The sequence below is a fragment of the Callithrix jacchus genome, chromosome 5 (assembly GCF_049354715.1).
Source record: "Callithrix jacchus isolate 240 chromosome 5, calJac240_pri, whole genome shotgun sequence".
NCBI lineage: Eukaryota > Metazoa > Chordata > Mammalia > Primates > Cebidae > Callithrix > Callithrix jacchus.
Window position 1 is genome coordinate 54,082,369 of NC_133506.1, and position 21,845 is coordinate 54,104,213.

At 49.8% G+C, this 21,845-nt stretch overlaps 1 protein-coding gene across 1 annotated transcript in view; it reads right to left on the bottom strand.

The window, feature by feature from the left end:
* The window catches only part of APCDD1L (APC down-regulated 1 like), a 54,836-nt gene extending 36,466 nt beyond the window's left edge, over positions 1 to 18,370 (bottom strand). Inside the window, exon 1 of the mRNA XM_054255502.2 lies at positions 18,142 to 18,370. Within this exon, the coding sequence (XP_054111477.2) occupies positions 18,142 to 18,178 (37 nt within the window). The 5' untranslated portion in view covers positions 18,179 to 18,370. The remainder of the gene's footprint in view (positions 1 to 18,141) is intronic.
* Between the last annotated feature and the right edge of the window lie 3,475 nt (positions 18,371 to 21,845).

Genomic DNA, 21,845 nt, shown 5'->3' on the forward strand with positions numbered 1-21,845 from the left:
GGGAGCTCAGAAAGCACACCTGGGAAATGGCAGGGAGAGAACGCTGGGGCTGCCTGGGTGGGCCCTTCAGGCCGGAGCAAGGGCAGGCGCAAAGGTCTAGAGGTGACTGGGCTCCACGTGGCTGAGGAAGATACAGAGCTAACATTGGGGGCGCAGCGTGGGGCAGGCAGACCGGGAGGGTGCAGGGGCCAGAGCAGGCCCTGAGGCTTTGGTGAGCGGGCAGTTTGGACTCTATCCGGAGACACCAGAAGCCCTTGGGGTGTTATAGGCAGATGCTTCAAGGAAGAGTGGAGCTGATCACGGGAGAGTGGAGGAGGGCCAGGGAGACCCTGGGGAATGCCCTAAGGGGCCCAGGCCAGGGTGGGTGAGGCCTGAGCCTGTCGTGGAGAAAAGGGACTCCCTTTTCAGCGGTGCTGAGGATGAGTGGTCAGTTAGACTCTGGCCAGTGTTGTGTGAAATAAAAAACAAGTAACTCAAACTTTGTTGTTTTTTTTTTTTTGAGATGGAGTTTCACTGTTGTTACCCAGGCTGGAGTGCAATGGCACGATCTCAGCTCACCGCAACCTCCACCTTCTGGGTTCAAGCAATTCTCCTCCCTCAGCCTCCTGAGTAGCTGGGATTACAGGCGCGCACCACCGTGCCCAGCTAATTTTTGTATTTTTAGTAGAGACGGGGTTTCACCTTGTTGACCAGGATGGTCTCGATCTCTTGACCTCGTGATCCACCTGCCTCAGCCTCCCAAAGTGCTGGGATTATAGGCGTGAGAACTCAAACTTTGTAAAAAAGAAAAGTCACGATGCGAATTTGCAGATGTATATTAAAACGTCTGAACTTACTGATGCCAGCCAGTGACAAGGGCCCTCTGAGGAGTGAGCACATGCAGGGTTCAGCAGCCTGGACACCAGAGGTCACAGGACGGGTGATGAGGAGGGAGATTGGGGACCCACGGGGGAATGGTAAATGAGACCCCCTGGGGGGTGAGGGTGCAGGCAGCGGGTGGAGGCTGAGGGGCAGATGTGGGTTTCAGGAAAGGAGGTTGGAGTGGGACTAAAGCCTGAGGCCTGGCCAGAGCTGCCCTGGAAAGTGGGTTCTCCCTGGGGTAGTCTCCCTGCTGTGGGGAGGAGGTCCACGAGGAGGCCCAGGGAACGGATGTCCACAGATGGGGCGCTAAAACAAGAGGAACTGAAGTTCTCATCCTGCTGGAGCCCATGAGTCTGGGCTCAGGGTGCAGGCTGGGTTGACTTTCTGAGGCTGGGCCGGGATTGTTCCACGCCTTTCTTGTGGCTTGCAGATGGCCGCCTTCTCTCTGTCTCTTCACAGCATCTTCCTTCTATGCAGGCCTGTGTCCAAATGTCCCTTTTCTATGAGGGCACCAGTCGCACTGGATGAGGGCCCACCTGAATGGCCTCATTTTAACTTGATGACCTCTGCAAAGACCCCTGTCTCCAGATGAGGTCACAGACGTGGAGACTCTGGGGGTCAGGACTTCAACATATGGCTTTGGGTGGGGGATGCGATTCAGCCAGCAGCATTTACTCAAGACCACATGCTGGTGGGGGAAGTGACCCTGTGCAGCCTCTGCTAATAGATTCTCATATTAAAACAGTCCCATGCAGAGAAGCAGAATTCCCCATACACACACCTCAATCATTTCTCTCCTCGGCAGCAACCACTATTACCGGTTTATGTATCTCTCCAGATCTTTTTCTATGGAGGCATCTGCATAAATAAGTGTGCTGAGGAGGGGGGCAGTGGCAGGCTGTTTTTAAAATAAAATTTAAATCTCTGTTATGGTGAAAAACCTGGCTAATGAAAATTATGTCTCAAAACAGACTGAGGCGTTCTTTGTGCTAACTATGGTGTTCTTTGTCTCATTTGCAATGGAAAAGTCCCTTGTTTCAAAAAAATACATTATTAAGAGACCTTACAATACAAACCACATTTTCCAATTCAATAGCAATACAAGGTCAGCCAAGCACAGACAATGTAAACTAGCTTCAAAAGCGTCTTGCTCAAGAGTGAAATTTGTTCAGAGGGGCAGCATTCTAATCCGAGCCGGGGGGTAGGCTGGCTGTGTCGATGCTGAAATTTCAGCCTCCAAAATGATCCCGTTCGGTAATTGAGAACCTATTAAAGGAGCTTAAATGCAGTTTCAGATATTGCATTTCTGATTAACAAGGATATAATTTCTTGAAGAAAGAAAGAAAAAGGATTCCGTTAATATCCTTGGTTTTCCTGAAATGGCCCTGGTACAAGAAGAAAGGCCAGGGGCTGCTGGCCTGGCGGGAAGCAGACAGGGAGGACGTGGCTGGGAAGATGGTGTGGAGGGCCCAGGGAGGGCAGAGGGAGGAGGACTGGGAGAGTCCATCTGGCCTGGCCACCTGGGTTCTGTTTGGACCTAGAGACCAGCTGAAGCCACACCACAGGCCTGTTAACCCTGGTCTCCAGCTGCAGTCAGCCTCCCTGGTTGCAGGTGCTGAGCTAGAGCCACCTCTAGAATATGCCTCCTTCTCCTCTGTGCAAAAGCTCCTCTGTTGTTGGAGATGCTCCCCCACACTTGCTCTCCTGGCGGGCAACATCTCTTGGCCCCCGAAGCCGTGGGCACCTGCCTCACATCTCTTCCTCCCTTCTCGGAGTCTCATCTCCATCACACGTCTGTGGGTGGCCAGTCGCCACCTTGGCTGCAGAGTCCTTTAACGTCTCATTTCATTCCAATAATGAGGAAACCATTTTGGTTGCTCTGATGGAGACCCACAGTAACAGTCACGGCAGTCAGGTGGAAGTTGACTTTTCTTCTGTGGGAGGGAGAATTGGGGCCAGTGCGATGGCTCTGCCCCTTCCCTAGGTGTGATCTTCATCTGCATGGTCCAACTGAGCTCATAGCAGGTCTGTATTTCTACCAGGGGAAGGAAAGCAGGGGCTGTGTGTGTGTCCTTCCAGTGGCCCACTGCTGGCCACACCTAGCTGCAAGGGAGGCAGGGAAACCTACCACCACTGTACAGCCACATGCCCAGCTAAAGACAGGGTGCCCACCACAGTGACAGAGGAGGGGAATGAAACATGGGGCAGCCTGCAGCATCTCCATGCCTCCCCTCAACTGACCACACCTGCAGTGACACCTGTCTAGGAGGAATTTTCTCCTGCAGTAACCCTCAGCCTCCAGTTTCTTAGTCTCTTCTCATGCCGGCCTTACCTCTGCAATTTGTTCTCAAAAAGATCAGTCACCCATCCCACTTCCTCGCCCTCAGGAGCTGTTGGATTGGGCACCAGAATTGCCCTGAGACAAGCTGTGGCTCCTTCCTCCCTCCATCCACCTCAGTGCTCTTCCCAAGCACACTCATGGGAAGGGGCTCCAGCCCCTACCTGCTCCTGCTCTGTGGGTAATGCCCCCTCGCATCCTGCTCCTGCCCTTAGGGCAATGGAAATGCACCCTCAGTGAGAGGGCACCCCAAACTCCTCACCCCATCCCTGTCTCCCCTCTCTCTAGCTTTCCTCCCTAGCCACATCTCCCTCTCTGTCTCTCTTGAGTCTTCAACCTCTTTTTTCTCTCATAAATATTCAAAGCTGCTCCACTGCCTCTCACCCTCCCTGGCCTCCAGTTGTTCATTCACTTTCTCAACAGACATTTTGTGTGTGCGCCTGCTACAGACCAGGCACTTCCATCTCACACCAACTTTCTTTTTAAATACACATGAATATTGTAGTTTTTAAAAAATACTGGAACCGGGAAAAACAAACACCAATGCCAAAGCGCTCTACACTGAATGGCATAAGGTGAAGCTTCCAACTCTTTCTAGCAGGTCCCTCCCTCCCAAAGCAAGAATCATCATCAGATTCTTCAGCACTGTTTCGGGGGGAAATTGCAAATGTGAATTTAAAGCACTCTGTTTTGATTTTTCACTTAATTTGTAGAGTCAGTTTCCCATGGACACGAATTGATCTTTCTACTATGTTCTTTTCCTGGCTGTAACATGTTCCCATCTATGGAGGCATCACAAGGGATTCTGCCAGCATCTAATGAGGGGTAGTTTGCTACCCGCCCACCCCCAGCACGAACCTCACCAGTGGGACCCCAGAGGTCACATCTGGCCTGCTCTGGGCCAAGGGCATGCTGATGGCTCTGTTTGTGTTCACCTCTCCATCCCTAGCCCCATTTGTGCACTGGGCACATAGCAGGTCCTCAGAAATGCTTGAGAATGAAACTTCATGAGCTACTTGCTATATTCTTTCTTTCCATCATTTTGGCAGCGTTCTGAGCTAGGGAAGCATCATGCCCTCACTTTACAGGAGAGGAAACAAAGGCCTCTTGTCTCTCCCTGTCTGCCCAGTGGCTTTCCTTTCAGCTCACACCCTCACCATGGCCACCCCCACCCTGAGGACATCCCATCATTCCTCCAGGCCACACCTTTGCCCCTGGACCTTCATCCTGGCTGAGGAAGCCACTGTCCACCATACAAACCCTTCGCTGCCCACCCCAGCTGCCGGGTCCAGGGAGCTCTGCCTCTCGTGGGCTCTCCAAGCTGTCTGCTTCCCCCAGCCCTCCCACTCCTCCAGACACATTCCAGCTTCGGTGAAGCCCTCGACCCTGGCCACCGCTACCCGGTTTCCTTGAGGGTCAGCACTCTGCCAGGTACCCGACGGTGTGATATGTGACACACCCACTTTGAAGAGGAACCCCTGGGTACCCACCCTTGAGGCTAAGATCTTCAACACTCCCAGTCTTATCGAAATCTCCTGTCCCACCCCCAGGGTAACTTCAGTCCCACAGTTTCGACAAGTCATTCCCTTGAATGATTATGATGGACTAGACAGTCTACAGTGTCTAAACATATTTCTTTGCTTGCTTGTAAGAACCTCTGTTAGTGGCTGAACTGTATCCTCCCCAAATTCATGTGTTAAAGTCCAAACCCCCTGTGTCTCAGAGCATGGCTTATTTGGAAACAGGGCTTTTAAGGAGGTGATTAAGTCAAAATGAGGCCATTAGAATGGGCCCTAAGACAATCTGACTGGTGTCCCTGTAAGAATAGGAAATTTGGACACACAGGGAGACCGCAATGATGTGTGTCCACAGAGGAATGGCTGTAGACGATGCAGTGAGAAGACAGCCACTGACAAGCCAGGGAGGGCAGGCTTGGCAGAAGCCAACCCTGCGGACACCTTGATCTCTGACTTCCAGCCTCCAGAGCTGGGTGAGAAAGAATTTTCAGTGTGTGTGAAGCCAGCCAGTCCTTTGTTATGGCAGCCACAGAAAGCAAATAGAGGTCCCCATCCAGTTCATCTCCAAGTCCTGACAGTTCCACCTCCACATGCACAGGGGAAGGGTCCCACCTCTCTCCAACCCTACGGATGTAACCAACCCGCTGTCACCACCTCCCACAGACGCATCTCCACTCAGCAACCAGAGAGCCTTTTTGAACCTGAAAACTTGCGTCTGGCTTTCCAAAGCCCTTAGACTTGGCTGCAACCTCCTTCGTGGCCTGCCCATCCCGTCCCCTTGTCCCATCACTCTCTAGCAGCCGGCCAGACTTTTGTTCAGTTGGTCCCTCTCATCCCAGGCCTCCCAGCACTGGCTCCTTTTCATCTCTTAGGACTGGGCTTCATGGCGTCTTCTTGGAGAACCTTCCAGATACACCCCATCCACTAGCCCACCTCCCTCGCCGCTCTCCCCACTCCCTTTCTCTTCTCCTCTTACAGTGCTTATCACCACCTGCCATTGTCTTGTAGTTTTTGTTTTGTTTTGTGACAGAGTCTCACTCTGTCACCCAGGCTGTAGTGCAGTGATACAATCTTGGCTCACTGCAACCTCTGCCTCCCAGGTTCAAGTGATTCTCCTGCCTCAGCCTTCCAAGTAGCTAGGATTACAGGTGCACACCACCATGCCAGGCTAATTTTTGTATTTTTAGTAGAGACAGGGTTTCACCATGTTGGCCAGGCTGGTCTCAAACTCCTGGCCTCAAGTGATCCACTCACCTTGGCTTCCCAACGTGCTGGGATTACAGGCATGAGCCACCGTGCCCAGCCTCTAGTGTGTTTGTTTTCTAATCTGTATGTCCTAACTCTGCCCCACCCCACCAACTAGATTGCAAGTCCCACTAGGTCCACAGCAGGCTCATTTTGTTTCCTGTTAAGTCCCTGGGGTGTAGAACAGTGTCAGGCCTGTAGTAGGCACCCACTGAATGCTTGTTGAAGAACTGAATACTTGAATGAAGAGATATTCTCACCACTGAGTTGAAGTTATAGGACATTATCTAGAAATATAGTAAAAACATGTTCACTCATTTAAGCTCTCCTAAATTAGAATCTGAAGTAGAGAAAGAAGTTTGTCTTTGTACTTATACAGGGTAAAGAGAAAAAAGAATTTTCTAAGCAAATTATCTATGTAAACAGGGAATATGTTTCACCCACTTAATAATGAAGTCCAGCAGCTCCGGTCTCAAATACTCTTAGAAGCTCTTCAGCAATAAATATGCAAATTCCAAGTTATTCCATGTTCTTGTTGAAGCTCTTATAAGGCTCTAGAGACTCAGGGACCCAACCTCTCTTCCCTATGTCCCTGTCAGCAGCAATAATGAATGTCCTGGGTAGCAGTGGACATGGCTCTTTACATGGGACCAGAATTCTGACTTTTTCAGAAGTCAGGCTGCCCCTAACCACCATCAGAGGCAGAAACGCACATATATCTGAATTTCCCTAAGCTAGAATTTACAGTCCTTGAAAGCTTGGTGGGGTTACCTAGCAAAATGCAGCTAGCCACTCAATCCTGTAGGTTATGACCTTCTTAGAGATTTTGATGGTTACCTTGAAGTGACTCCCTGAGAGAGGCAGACAGAAATGCAAAAGTATTGCAGGACTGTGAGAGAAGCAACAAACCTAAATGCTGATCATCTGAAAGCCCAGGCACTTTCACTCACTGGCAAGTTGGTCTTAATTTCAGTCTGTGGGTTGCTGTTAAGAAAATTGGAGCCCATCAGAATTTGGTTAAAGCTGATGGGCCAAACAGTAGACTTAAGTTTCAAACTATCTAGAAATTACACCCAACCACCAAAAACACATGTTAAAGCAACTGTAATAGTACATTTCAAAGAACAAGTAATTTTGTTTTGCTGTGGTCACTGGTAACTCCAGGCTAAATGCAGCCACGTCATGCTCTCCTGTATCTACACATACTTTTGGAAAAGAGTGGGGCTGGGTATGATCTACTGCTTTTCCTCCCTCTTTCTATATGATTTAATATTGAGGCTTGGGGAAGGCAGCCCAGATTTTTTTTAATGCACATTGAGCCCTAGGGGTAGTGAACAACAGGGGTGTACAGCACATATACTATTTAGCTAACTGTTCAGAGAGCATGGTCTCAAAATAAACTTTGTAGGCATATTGGTTAGCTGCTTTGGTTGTAAGCAACAGAAGCCACATCTGACTCATGAAAGCTAAAAAGGGATTTCTCGGAAGGGCATGGAGCCAAGGGATGCTCTGGGAATGCAGTTGGCGGGAACCACTCTGCAGTTTCTCCAGGACACTCCCGTGGGCAGAATGTGCTTTGCGTCTGGTCACTGCACTTAAGGTTCAAAGTCCTGGAGCAAGCATCCCATGGTATCTGGAGACTCACAGCTCAGATGGAGATAAAGCACCTTGACTGACAAGTTCTCTAGGACTGCAGTCAATGAAATTCTGCTGTAGCAAAAGAAGGAAGAATGAAGTCCAGGTAGGCAAAACTGGTACCTGTCCACTGCAGTTTTGTTTCTAGCAGAGAAGGACTTGAGATGGGGGAGAGGAGTGACAGTGACAGCAGGTTGCTCAGGGCAAAGGCTCCATGGCTAATGGTACCAACAAGTATTCCAGTGCATCTTCCTGGCTTTGGTAAAGGATCCCACCTTCCCTGGCTCTTCTCTGTGATGAGCAAGAGGTCTTCTTGCCTCGGAGACAACCATGTGAACAGCCTGTTAGCACCTCAGGGACCCCAGGGAGCAGTGAGTTCTGGGCTTATTGGATCTGGCCTCTCACACACTCTGGATGGTTCCTGACCAGCCAGGAGCCCACCAAGTGGCAGTCTTCCCAGGCTTCTGCTTCTTCAGAAGCACCCTAGCCCAGAGGCGTTCATTTCTTCAGGTGTCAGGTGGTGATAAATAGTACCCACACCACAAGACAGTTGTGAAGAAATAATATAATGCTCCTACAGTGTTTCATAAGAGCAAGTGCCCAATGGACGTTAGATATTGCTGACATTGATCCATCCATAGCTACAGTGTAGCCTCAGTCACCCTTCTAGGGTTCCAGTTCCCCATTCTGAAGCCCCGTCCACAAGACTGAAGGCAACTTTGGCAAGCACCTATCCTCACAGCAGGGAGGGCACAGGGTCTTATCTAAACATCTGGGTGTTTGGGGCCCTGATGTTCCCCAAATTCACCCCCAGGAACATCAGTCTGCCTAAGAGCATCCCGACTACTCAGGACCTCGAGTTCTGTGGGTGATCTCACTTCTGACACCAGAACTGAGCCCTGCAGCCAGCTCAGGTTTCATTTTTCCAGCCCCAACCTCTGTTACGTCTCTAACTAGACTCTCTTGCTGAAGTCCTAGCAAATTCTGGAGGTTACAAAACTGTGAAACTGCAAACCTGGCTCCTTTCCTTGGAACTCCCAGCCTCAGATGGAACTGATCCTATAGAAAATACAGAGAAAAACATAAAGACAAAAAAAGAATCTGCCCATAATTCCACCTCCCAGAGATAACTGCTCATTTCATATTTTTTTAAAAAGGATGTCCCCTCTGTTAAAACATAATTAGATTAAAATATACTATATTGTGTTTCTTTTTACAATTTAAAAAATTGATTACTTTTTGTAGAGACAGGGTTTCCTTATGTTGCCCAGGCTAATCTTGAAGTCCTGAGCTCAAGCGATCCTCCCACTACAGCCTCCCAAAGTGCTGGGATTATAGGCATGGGCCACTATGCCTGGTTCATTCTGTTTCTTGTTCTAACACTATGTCATAAGTATCTTCCCATGTCAGTCAAATTTATTTTTGGATATATAATTTCTTATGTATGCATAATTCCCTCAAATGTATTTAAGTCATTGCCTATTGTTGGGTATTTAAATTTTGACCTCCTGGCCTCCCTTCCCACTCTGGGATATGGTTTGGCCCTGGGCCACTCACCTTTCAACTGTTGGATGATCACATTACTTCTCAAATTCCCATTTTCCAGAAACACCTGGTGCCATCCCATCCACCAGAGTGGGCCCTTTGGATATAACACTAGGCATAATGGGGGATTTGCAGCTCTGCAAAATATATGCTGAAGTCCTAACTTGAGTACCTCAGACTGTGACCTTATTTGGAAATAAGGTTATTGCAGGTGTGACTAATTAAAATGAGGTCATACTGGGGCAGGGTGAGCCCTGAATCCAAGATGACTGGTGTGCTTATTAGAAAAGGAGAGGAAACAGCATGACAACGACACACAGGGAGAAGAGGTCCATATGGCAATAGAGGTAGGAACTGGAGGGATGTGTTCAAAGCCAGGGAAGGCCAAGGACTGCCAGCAAACACCAGAAGCTGGAAGAGGCAAAGAAGATTCCTTCCCACAGGCTTCAGAGGTAGCATGGCCCCACTGATACCTTGATTTTGGACATCTGACCCCCAGAACTCCAAGACCATAAAGTTCTGTGGTTCTAACCCTTCTAGTTTATGGCACTTTCTTATGACAGCCCAATAAAACAAACACAAACTCCCCAAATCCCCACTTCCCAAAAACACCTAGTACCATCCCAGCCACCAGAGTGAGCTATTTGGATACATCCCCAGGCAAAAGCAGCCTGAGTCCTCTTGTGCCTCTGGAAGCAGAAATTTGGGCTTCTCACCTCCTTACCTTTCTCTATACCCCCATCTTCCTCTAACCCATCTGGATACCATTTCTGTCTCTTCCTCCCCAGCCAAGTTCTTGATATTCCAGAAGGAGAAGATGGCCTTGTAGCCACCCAGAAGAAGCATGTAGCAGGTCCCAAGGTTAGAATCTGTAGGGCAGTGTCCTGTTACCTTCATAAATGGTATGCATTACATCTACTGAGCACTTGCTCTGCATCTGCTCTGCAGTGAGCTTCCCACGTGGGCAGTCTTATCTACTCAAGCAGCCCCATGAGTTAAACATCATTTTGCAAAGGAGGAAACTGAGGCTTGGAGGGATTAAGTGGTTAAGTCAATAGAGCAGCTGGAATATGAATCTGGGCATGAATTCTGGAGCCCAGCTCATTCTGCAATCTTTGCAGATGGACAATTAGGATACTTCTCTCTTCAACAAGTCTCAGATTAACATTTAATTGGGGATTTAAAAAAGCTGTTCTTGTTAGCATGTCTGTGGTCTTCCTACTGCAATCTTCCCCATTAAGCCATGTTATATAAACAGTCAGCCCAGATGCCTCAGAGTGTGTGTGTCTCCTGATGCCCAGATTTTGCTTTAAATCATGGTTCTTTCAAAATTATCAGGGCAGGGAGGTATTTACATGAACTTGGAGCTAAACTTTCACTGGAGGGTGGCAGTTGAAGCATGAAGCTTGGTGGCTCACAAATCTGGGCCACTGGGCTTGCTGGCTGGATGACTTGAGTGCCTGGTACCTGATATGGTTTGACTTGTGTCCCCACTCAAATCTCATCTTGAATTGTAACTCCCACAATACCCAGGTATTATGGAACCCAGTGGGAGGTAACTGAATCATGGGGGCAAGTCTTTCCTGTGCTGTTCTTGTGATAGTGAATAAGTCTCATGAGATCTGATGGTTTTAAAAATGGGAGTTTCCCTGCACAAGTTCTCGCTCTTTGCCTGCTGCCTTCCATGTAAGACGTGACTTGCTCCTCCTTGCTTTCCACCATGATTGTGAGGCCTCCCCAGCCACGTGGAACTGTAAGTCTCTCAAACCTCTTTCCTTTGTCAATTTCCCCATCTTGGGAATGTCTTTATGAGCAGTGTAAAAATGGGCTAATACAGTCCATGGCATAGAGGTTGTGAGTATCAAATGAAGCAATGTGCTTGCACAGTGCCCTCGCTGCCTTTTTTCTTTGAGGAAAGGTGGTCCCTCTCCCTCTCCCTGAGTCTTTCCCTTCCTCTCCTTCTCCCTTTCCCTCTCCCCCTGCCACACACACACACACACACACACACACACACACACACACGTAATTTATGGTAGGAATATCTGACCATCTGTTCTTTCCTCTGGGGAATATAGAGCAACTTCTCTTTCAGAAAGGTTGGGTGGACAAACAGCAAGCTGAAAAAAAAAAACTGCAACACATACAGGAGATAACTACTTTTCTGTATATAAAGAGCACTTATAAATCAATAAGAACAATGGTGTTGAAAGTCCAATATAATGACAGGAGAAAGATGTGACCGGGGAATTCATTGGAAAAGCAGTACAAGAGGTGAATAAAACACATGCTTGTCATTGCTCATAATTATAGGACTCCAAATCAAAACCACCAAGCATTGCCATTGGCAGGATTTTTAAGAAGTAATATTAGCAAGGGTTGCGAAAATGTAAGAAATAAGTGCTCTCCTAGGCCATGCATGGGGGTAGTGCTGGTACAACTCACTTGGAAAAAAGGCTGGTGGGAGAATTTAGCACACACATTTTGCCATGGCAATTCCACTGTTAGGCATTCTCATTAAATCTGTAGGCAAAGGGGAGGCTGGCAGCAGGGAACAGAGTTCTAGGCACAAGAACAGCATATTCATGCATACAGAGGTTGTGGTGGGAAGGAATGTGACTGACGGACAGACTGGTGGACTCTGAGTTTCTGCTTCATGGCAGTGCTTCCAGCCCAGCAGCCACCAACCTCTCTAAGAAGAAAGAGAGTATATCTGTGCAGTGTGTGGAGACAAATGTCACATGGGGATTGAGGAGCACGGGGTGGGGAGAGCGCAGAAAGGGTGAACATGGCTGGGACTGTGTTCATGAATCAGGAGAGATTCCAGCTGATGGACTTAACATCTTGTCAGCATGCAAGCGTTTTACGTTTTAAAATAACCCATGAAGTGATTGACATCCTCGAGTAGATGCTGGCATTGGTGGTGGAGGGTAAGAGATGAGGACAATGGAGCAGAGGATGATGGGGGGAGGGGAGGTGGCTGGGGAGGCCCTGGGGGAGCTGAGGAGGGCCTCGGCTCCTCAGCTGTGCCTGCGCTGACTGTCCACCGCTGCTTGCACTGTGTTGGATACATGGGTGATTACTGAGTACCTACTATATGCCAGGCACTGTTCTAGGGACTGGGGAAAGAACTGCCAATGAAACAGGCCAGGCCTTCCTGTGCAGCCTGCTTTGTATTAAGGAACAGATGGTAAACAGGGACGCAGGTAACGATAGGCCATGTGTATGGGGAGTGGGGGTGCTGTGCAGACGGGTGGAGCAGGGTCTGGGAAAGGCTGTGTGCACATGCGTGAGTGTGCATGTGCATGCGTGAGTGTGCATGTGCATGCGTGTATGTGCATGTGCGTGTGTGTGTGTGTGTGTGTGTGTGTGTGTGTAGTCCACGAGTCCATTTTGGCCTTCTGGGAAGGCCTCTTAGAGGAAGTAACATCTCAGTAGATACCTGAGTGGAAGAAGGGGCCAGAAGAGTGTTCCAGGCAGAGGGAAGAGCCAGTGTGAAGGCCCCAAGGGAGTGGTGCTGCCCATGTGGAGGCCAGGCAAGGAGCCGCCCAGGTATCTGACACTAAGAGATCCCACAGGCAGGATTGGGGCAGGGCACCGTGGGCCATATCAGGGCCTTCGGGTTTTACTCAGTGGATACTAAAATTCTTCTCATTTCTCTGATGATGAAACTGAGGCCAACACTATGAAATCAGTGGGCACGGATGGTGTCTTTGGCTTTGCCTGTCCACCTTTCTGGTTTGCAAGTAAGTCTCAACCACACCCCTGCCAGGCTCTTCTTGGGCAAGTCACCTACTTCTCTGGGCCTCAGTTTCTTCATCTGTCAAATGGGAGTGGAAGCCTCTACCTTCCAGGAGTGTTGTAAGATAGGCATAACAGAATCCACTTCAAATGCTGTGGTAAGTCAGGAGCTGAGCCTGGGCCCTGGTGTTCACTGAGAAGGCTCAGTAAGCATAGCCCATCACCGTCACTGTCATTATTACCAGGCATTGAATGGGGGTGGGGAGAAGTGAGGGACCAAAACAGTCCCTGATAGCACACATGCCGTCTTACAGTTAGAGACGTCAGGGCTGGAAGCAAATCCAGGCCAACTCCTAGTCAGCACTACTTACATTATCCAGCCAGTTCTGGGATGCCTCCCTCCAGTGATGGGGAATTCACCACTTCTAGAGGCATCTCATTCTTACCCTGCTTTAAATCCTTCAGTGCACTCCACTGCTCTTGATATAAAGTCCAACGCTTTTCTGAGGCCCCACAACCCTCCAGGAACCAACCCCTGCTAACCTCTGACCTCATCCACTGTCCACCCCTTGGTCCCTCACTCTCTCCTTGCCTTCTCTGCTTCTTGAAGACATCACTGTTTTCTGTTGCATGCAAGCTTTGTGCAGACCGGTCCTACCAGGACTTCTGTCTGTTCCGCCCCTCCTCATCCAGTTAGCCCCTCCCTATGTTTCAAGTTCCAGGTTACATATCACCTTTCTGGGCATGCCTTCTTGAACTTCCCAGCCTGGGCTAGATACCCCTAAAACTGCTTAGTAACGTGCTCATCAGTCTTGTAATTAGTTGCTCATTTAGGATTTAGTTGCCCTATTTTCCTGGAAGGTGGGGAGCTGTCTGATTGGTCCTTCTGTCTTCCACACCTCACACCAGTGAGTGGCACAAACATGGGAGGGCATCCCATACACGTGCACTGAATCAAGACTCTGTCGGTGCCTCTCTGCTAGACAATTCTTCCTTTTTTTTTTGGAGATGGAGTCTTGCTCTGTTGCCCAGGCTGGAGGGCAGTGGGACAAATCTCAGCTCACTGCAACCTCTGCCTCCTGGGTTCAAGCGATTTCTCCTGCTTCAGCTTCCCAAGTAGTTGGGATTATAGTGAGTGCCACCACATCCATCTAATTTTGTATTTTTAGTAGAGATGGGGTTTCACCATGTTGGCCAGGTTGGTCTTGAACTCTCAACCTCAGGTGATCTGCCCACCTCAGCCTCCCAAAATGCTGGGATTACAGGCAAGAACCACCGCACCCAGCCCAATTCTTCCTTTTACCAAGCTCACCCTACTCCAGCAGTGAGTGCTGTCCTCAGCCCCATTCTGCAGCTAAGGAAACGGATGGTGGCAGCATTGGCTACAGGGCCAGGGCAGAATGATGGGAGACAGCAACAAGAAGCGTGGAACCTGGTCCTGCGTGGTGTAGGGGTTAAATCCCAACAATTACTAATTTCGTTGCTGCTGTGGGTATCATTATAATAATCAAAGTATTTCATGGGGAAGAAAATACAGCACCTGCCAAAAGGAGATGGTGACTAAGTGACACATGCAAGCTCAAGCTGAAATGGCAGCTTCCTGAGAGCAGGGGCCCTGGTTCTTTCTTCCCCAGGTCTGGGGATTTTAGAGCAGTGTCTGATTCCTGTAGGGATGTCACAGAGGGTTCACCAGGTTCTCAGTGCTAAGTTCTGGCCATGTACCATCTCATTGAACACTTCTAGCACTCCCTGAGGTCACTATTCCTAACTCACTGACTGGGCCACATGCCGAGGGAGGCTTTGTGGGTTCAGGTAACAGAATAGGTAGGTAACAAAGCCAGGGTGGAACCCAGTCTGTCTAATTCCAGAACCACCCTCTGTGGCACCTTCAGAATTCACTTCCTTCTGAAGAGTCCCCAAACTCGGCTTAGCTGCCCTCAAGTTCAAATCAATTTTAACGGTTTCTCCTTCCCTTTGCATTGGGCTATTGATCTTCATTTTCCAGGCTGGTTTTGGCAGTGAACCATGTATCTTGGAAGTTTTATCAGGGGCTCATTCTGGCTTTAAGCTTTCATTACCATAGTTAACTTCCAATACATTGCAAAAATATTTCTTCACATGTAACTTCTAACTGGTTTGCCCTCCAGATGGTTTTGAAATCAAGGAAGCTGCTATATTTGCCTCGAGCTGGTTCTTTTGAATTTCGATATTACGGCCTCAGTCAGATAAGTGACACAGAGGCCACGATGATTCATCTTTGAAGAGCGGGTTGCAAAGCAGCGAGAGGAAGTTTCTCTTGATCATTTTTTCGTTTTAAATAACAAATATGATTACAGGTCTCTATTCACATTAGATTTTCAGATGAGTGTATTTAAGTTAATTTTCTTCTCAGCTTTTATTCTTGGTTTCAAGACAGAGCTTCAAATCAACAACTGATTTATTACAGAATAGCCTGTGATTTTGACCTAATCTGACTCTAAATGATAACTTGCCGTCACAAAGTATATGGCAGGAGATAAAAGCAGAACTGAAATCAGAAAAAAAAGTGCAAAAGGAAAAAAAAAAGCATCAGCTATGGTTTCTTGTGTCCCCCCGACAGCACAAATTATTGAGCAATGAGATTTTTAAAAGCCAGCAATTACTGTGGAGTGAACCAACACTGGCAGCTGGAGAACTGGCACCACCCACACCTGGCCTGCCAGGATTTGGAGGAAGGCTCGCTGAGTGGGTGACTACTTGTACCACAGCCTGGCTCCTGCGGGCCATCATGCAGACATGTTTAAATACAAGATGGAGGGAGAACAAACGGAAAAAATCAATGTCCAAATTAGAAACTACCTAAGCTATGCTGTTTTTTTTTGGGGCTCCACTGTGCCTTTGATTTCCTGATCGTTCAGAGCAAGAATAACAAAATCCATCCAGCCCAGTGATTTTCACAGATTCATCTGAAAAGCTACCAGTTGGGTTTGATCTGTTCATACCAGTGATTCTCAACTGGAGTCCTCTTTATCCCCAGGAAACATGTCATTTCTACAGACATTTTCGGTTATCATAACTAGAAGGAGGAACTACTGGCATCTGTAGGAAGAGGGCAGGGATGCCGCTATGCACAGGATGGGCCCCTTCTCCCCAACAAAGAATCATATGGTACCAATGTCAATAGTGGCAAGGTTGAGAACCCCTAACCTGTGTGTACTCAATCTGAATTCCCTTGGTGGGGTGGCTGGTGTGCCATTATGTATAAAGTTTTTGGAATCTGGAGACATGAAGTTCAGGCATGCCTGGCTCAGGTACCTAAATTATGTAAGTAGCTGAAGGATTAACTGGGTTCTGTCTCCTTTTACTAAAGCAAAAGGATCTCATCATCTTGTGATGCAGTCAGTGGTGAAAAGAACTTTGGAAAGAAGCATTTTGTGGAAAATAGTGCCCAATGTAGAGCTGGGAGCTGCAGCGGCAGGCTGAATGGCATCCTTGCCCTCTCTGGCAGCTGTGTCTGAGTTGAGGGCAGGTGGACCCTGGAGCAGGCTGCCCCACTCTCATCAGCCCCACTGGGCACTCTCGGCTTCTCTGCTGTTGAATGCGTCTGACTTGCTGTGGTGAAAGGTCACCGAGGAGCTGGGTAGCAAGGCTCCTCAAGAGCCAGCCACGGCTCTACACTCAGTGATTTTATTGGCATGACGGGAAGCTCGGGCCTGCCAAAGACAACAGCCCTGTGCTATGACTGAGACTGCAGGTTCCTGGGGCATGTGTCCTACTGCTCTTGACTGGCTCATTCCCACTGAGTGCAACGGCCTGGAGGAGGTGTATGAGAGCAGACAGGCACCTGCTTTCCCCATCCTGTGTTTCCTAGGTCAGCACCCAGCAGAGGTGTGTTTCCACAGCTGTCCCCCTTGTCACCCTTTCCAGTTCGAATTTTCCTGCCCTTTCCAAAGAACCAGCATGGCTGCCGTGGTCTATTTTCATGCCGATGATCAACTCTGTGGCCAAAGACAGCTGTGTGACCTCTTGCTTTCAGATGGGCAGGGAAAGCAGCCCCTGGATGAATGTCCCTTTCGACGGCTGCATCTGCAACTCTTCAAACTGTAGAGGCACCCTCCCTTGACCCTCCAGACCCCTGCCAGCTCTTCTCAAAACAGTTTGCTTAGAAATTTGGGGGCTGGGAAGAAAAGACTGTGATTCAAGAGCTCCTCGAGGTGACTTGGACTTTGCCTCTTACCCACAAATGAAGCAGAGCATGCTCTGCGGACCCAGCAGGCCCTCATTGCCCCAGGGTTCTCAGCTGTCACTCCCTGAACACGAGCTCAGTGCCAGACAGCAAGCAGAGCGCTCCTCCTGCACGTGCTCTTGTAATCTTCACAATCATCCCAGATGAAGGAGGGGATTTTGTGAGCCCATTTCACAGGAGAGAAAGTCAAGGCTGAACAAGCAGATGGCTGTGCTTACCCAAAGCCAGGCAGGTTGATACATTGATCTGGGCTTCCGACTCAGGTGTTCTAACTCCAGGGCCGGAATTCTTAGCCCTTCATAATGTGAGGGTGCTTAGGGGTGAGCCCCCAGCCGGGCACACTTCAACTGTGGTTACTGTCATTTTCCAGTGGCACCTGGGCCCTGTGATGGTACACTCCAGTCAGCTGGCATTTGTACAGTTTTGTCTACCCTCCTCCCCGCCCCCACAAAGAGCCACTAGGGAGTACCTTAGTCCTGGAGAAGGCATTGCCTCCTCTACCAGGGGTTCCCGAAGCCCCTTGGCCCCCTTTGTCAGGCCTGCTGGCACAACCTGAGCCTGGGGTCACTGCGCTCCCTAACTTCTCCCCGTCCTGCTATAGGACGCAGCCCTGACCCTGCACAGGTCAGGATTCCGTGGACAAGACCAGCCCCAGCAACCTTGGTCTGAGTGGACTGCGCTTGTCCCGCACACGGGGGTCTCAGTGGGCCTGGGATCCTCCTGCATCTTCTTGGAGGCCCCGGACCCACTGGGGCCGGCACAAGGGGCCGCTCTGGGTACCCCCGACTGGTGCAGAGCGGAGGGGCGCTCACATTGTGCGGTCACGAGACTCCCTCCCGCAGGGCCCAGGAAGCTCCTGGAGGCGCGCGCAGGTGCCCGCCAGGTGAGGTTGCAGAAGGGCTTGCAGGGTGCAGAATACCAGCCGCCTGCACCGGCGCAGGGCGGCAGTCTCCAAGGGTCCTTGGGGGACATCAGACGGCGAGCTCTCTCCCTTCCGACCTCAGCCAGTTTGCCGGGTGGGGGAGGGTGGCACCTACCTCCCAAAAGCACCAAGACGCAGGCATAGGGGAGCATGGCTGTGGGTATCCCGTCGGGGCTGGCAAGACCGTCCGCCAGGCGCCGTCACGGTGAGCAAGGGGAGGCGCTGGCGCTGGGCTCTCGGACCGCAGCGGGCGCCGGCGGCCAGGCTGGGGTCCTGCGAAGAAGTTGCAAGGGTCCTGCGCCCCCCTCTGCGCTCACACACGCTCAGCCTCCCGGGCTGTTAATAGTTGTAAGCGGAGCTGCGCACTCATAGGTCCAACTCGCCAGAAGAGGTGGAGACAGCCCCCGGCGAGGCGCGCACACTCGCGCAGCGCGCACAGCCCCCTGGCACAGCTCCTCCTGCCATTCAGACCCCCAGCCATCCCCCAGATGTCTGTTCTCTGGCTGTCGCCTACTCCAAAGTCTTTGCAGTGGGCAAGGAGGCCTCCCCCAAACTCTGGTCCCAGCTAACCCAGAGCGATGCGCTCCTTGCGCTGAAGCGCACCCCTAGCCAGGCCATTCCCTAGAAGGGCAAGGCGGGTGGGGAGTTCCTCTAAGCCCCACGACCCTCTAAGTCCTGGGACCGCCTGAAGTTTCTATTCAGGTCTTCCAGATACTCCTGGAAAAGTCGCGTCAACTTGGATCCCAGCAAGCGCAGAAGCGCAGTGGAAGTGGCTAACCCAGTCGCCTAGAAGCCAGAGCCGGCCGCTGTCTGTAAATGAGGTCATCACCTCCTCCCCACCAAACCAAAACGCATCCAGGCAAAGTGTGGAGCCGACCAGGCGGGTTTTCCTCCTCCTCCCAACTCCTCCTCCTCCCCCTCCTCCCCAAATCTCATCTGAGTGAGTCAGCTGAGGGTGGCAGCTCAGAGGCGAGGGAGCCGTGAGGCGGAGGACAGGCTGGGGTACCCCAACGGGTCCTCTCCTTCCCCCGCCCCAGGCAGTAGGCCTTTTTGGTGGCAGCGTAGGGGTCAAGCAAGCCTGGAAATCAAGGGCATGGGGCCTGGAAAGGAGGAACCGGGAGTGTAATGGGACTTACGAAGGAAGAAGAGAAAGAGAATCACTTGGATGGGAAAAGTTAACTGGATTGTTCCCACCTGCATGGATCATCCGGGTAACTTCAGTGGGACCAAGGGGGCGAGGCTGTGCGCTGGGGGTGTGTGGGTTTCCTTGGATTGCCAAGAACAGAGAGAGGGAGAGGAAGAAGCTGGAAAGCAAGAGGAAGAAGGGAAAGGAAAGAAAGTAAGAGGGGAGAGAAGGGAAAAGAGGAGAAAGAGAGACAACAGAGAACTAAGAGAGGGAGAAAAAGAGAAAGAGAAATGAAAGGGAGAAAAGGGTACACAGGCAGAGAAAGAAAGGTAAGGGAAGAGAGAGAAGGAAGGAGTGAAATCAACAGAAGAAAAAAGAACCAGGAAGGGGGAGGGAGAGAGAGACAGAGAGAGAGAGAACAAGAGAGAGAGAGAGGTGTGGTCTCCTTGGGGAAAGGTTTGGAGAAGAACTGGGCCAGGCCTGTTTCAGGGGCTGAAGAGCGAGCACCCCACCTGCCCCTCTGAAGGGTTTTATAGACTCATCTGTCCCAGTTTTATGGTCTGATCATCCCACAGGGGACCAGGGGACACCACCTCGCCTTTTGATGTCTTACCAGAAACTTGGGTGAGGCTCCCAGGAGCCACAAGACCCTTCAGTCCAGCCAGGGACCCCTGACACAGGCTCCCCGGCCGGGCCGTCCTTAGCTTTCCTCCTCTCCAGAGGCCTCAGGGAATAGGGAAAAGTCCAGAACAAGGCCACAGCATGATCTTATGCAAATAGAAATGTGAGGAAAACGATCAATTGTCTTCCTGAAGATGACATTCTTTTTTTTTCTGGTTTCTATGAGACTCGAGGTTGCCTTGCTGAAACTGAAATCGGTACAAGCTTTCCTGGGCAGACAATGGCTACAAGCCACATATTACGTTCTCATGGAAGGGATAGCTTTTGTGTGCAAGAGAAGCGTTGTGCAGGGTGATTATTTTTAATTGCATAATTGTGATTATTTGTGGCAATTATGTGTCTTTCAATATACAAAATTTACAATTATGGGTAGTTTAAAAACTACATGCTAAGGCTGGGCACTGTGGCGTACACCTGTAATCCCAACACGTTGGGAGGCCGAGGCGGCAGATCATCTGACGTCAGGAGTTCAAGAGCAGCCTGGCCGACATGATGAAACCCTGTTTCTACTAAAAATACAAAAATTAGTGTGGTGTGGTGGTGGGTATCTGTAGTCCCAGCTACTCTGGAGGCTGAGGCAGGAGAATTGCTTGAACCCAGGAGGTGGAGGTTGCAGTGAGCTGAGATCACGTCATTGCACTTCAGCCTGGGCAACAAGAGCGAAATTCCGTCTCAAAAAAAAAAAAAAATTAAAACTACATGCTATTCTGGCCATGACCATTTGAGCCTTCAGTCTCTGGGCTTTCTGAATGTGGGTATTATCTCAGGTGGCTGATGGGGTCAAGCATTAGTGGTTTCTCATGGGGAGGATGGGTATCACATGGATGTCTTAGGTAGGGTCATACTTCAGTATTTTCAGAACGTACTGCTATTAGAGGTAGGAACTTTTTCACAAAGCATGGTGCTTGTGTATTAACAGCTGTATTGCCTTATTTATAAATGAGAGGATTTGCTGGTAACGAGTGAGACTGCGGCATGGGCCAGGCCCTCGGGGGGTTGAGTACTTTATATGCATGTACTTTACATCTGAACAAACTGACAAGAAGTAGGAACTATGGTCAGGCCATTTTACAAACTGGGAAAACTGAATTCAGAGAGTTTGGGCCACTATCCTGAGGCCAGTCAGCTGGAAGGTGGCAGGACTCCCGGCCCCTGCTTCTGGCCACCGTGCTGTGTCTCCAGGGCGTGTCCTGTCTCACTGGGCTGTTTGCACCATTCCAAATCTGACAACCCCAAAAGAAAAGGCCTGTTCTCTAATAATAGCCCCTCTTCAAAGAGGCGTATGAATAATGGGGGAAACAGGACTCCAAAGTACTTTTTCTATCCAGCCTGGGCAACATGGCAAAACCCCATCTCTACAAAAATACAAAAATTCTCCAGGTGTAGTGGCACGTGCCTGTCATCTCAGTTTCTAGGGAGGCTGAGGTGGGAGGATCTCTTGAACCTGGGAGGTCAAGACTGCAGTGAGCTATGATTGTGCCACTGAACTCCAGCCTGGGCGACAGAGTAAGACTTTGTCTTAAAAAAGAGGTGCTTTTTTTAGATCCTAGCTAAACCCCAAGTGTTGAGGCTGAGAGTTACAGGTGGGCCCCGTTCAGGCTGCATCCTCACTCTCGCTATGCAGTGACATTTGGGGGGACATGGGCAGCTGAAAAGGGCACTGGAGGCTGCTGGGTCCAGCGCTCCTCACTTTCCCAGCAAGGAAACAGAAGCGCAGGGCAGGTTAGCTGCCCCTGTCAAGGTAACAGAGATTTTACCCCACAAATAGACAAAAAACAAAGAAAATGGACAAATAGTGTTTGAACAAGGCTCTCCTCAACTCACAAGGAGATCCAACAAGAGCAAAAGAAGGAACCAAAGCTAAAACTCATTTATTGTCTTCAAACATATTTATTTTTAATCAAAAAAGAAAAAAGTTATGTTGTCCACATCTTGCATTTTATTAAGGAAGGGTGAAATACACTTGGTTCCTACCCTGTCTCTTACAAAACAATGGCTTGAGAACTGAAATG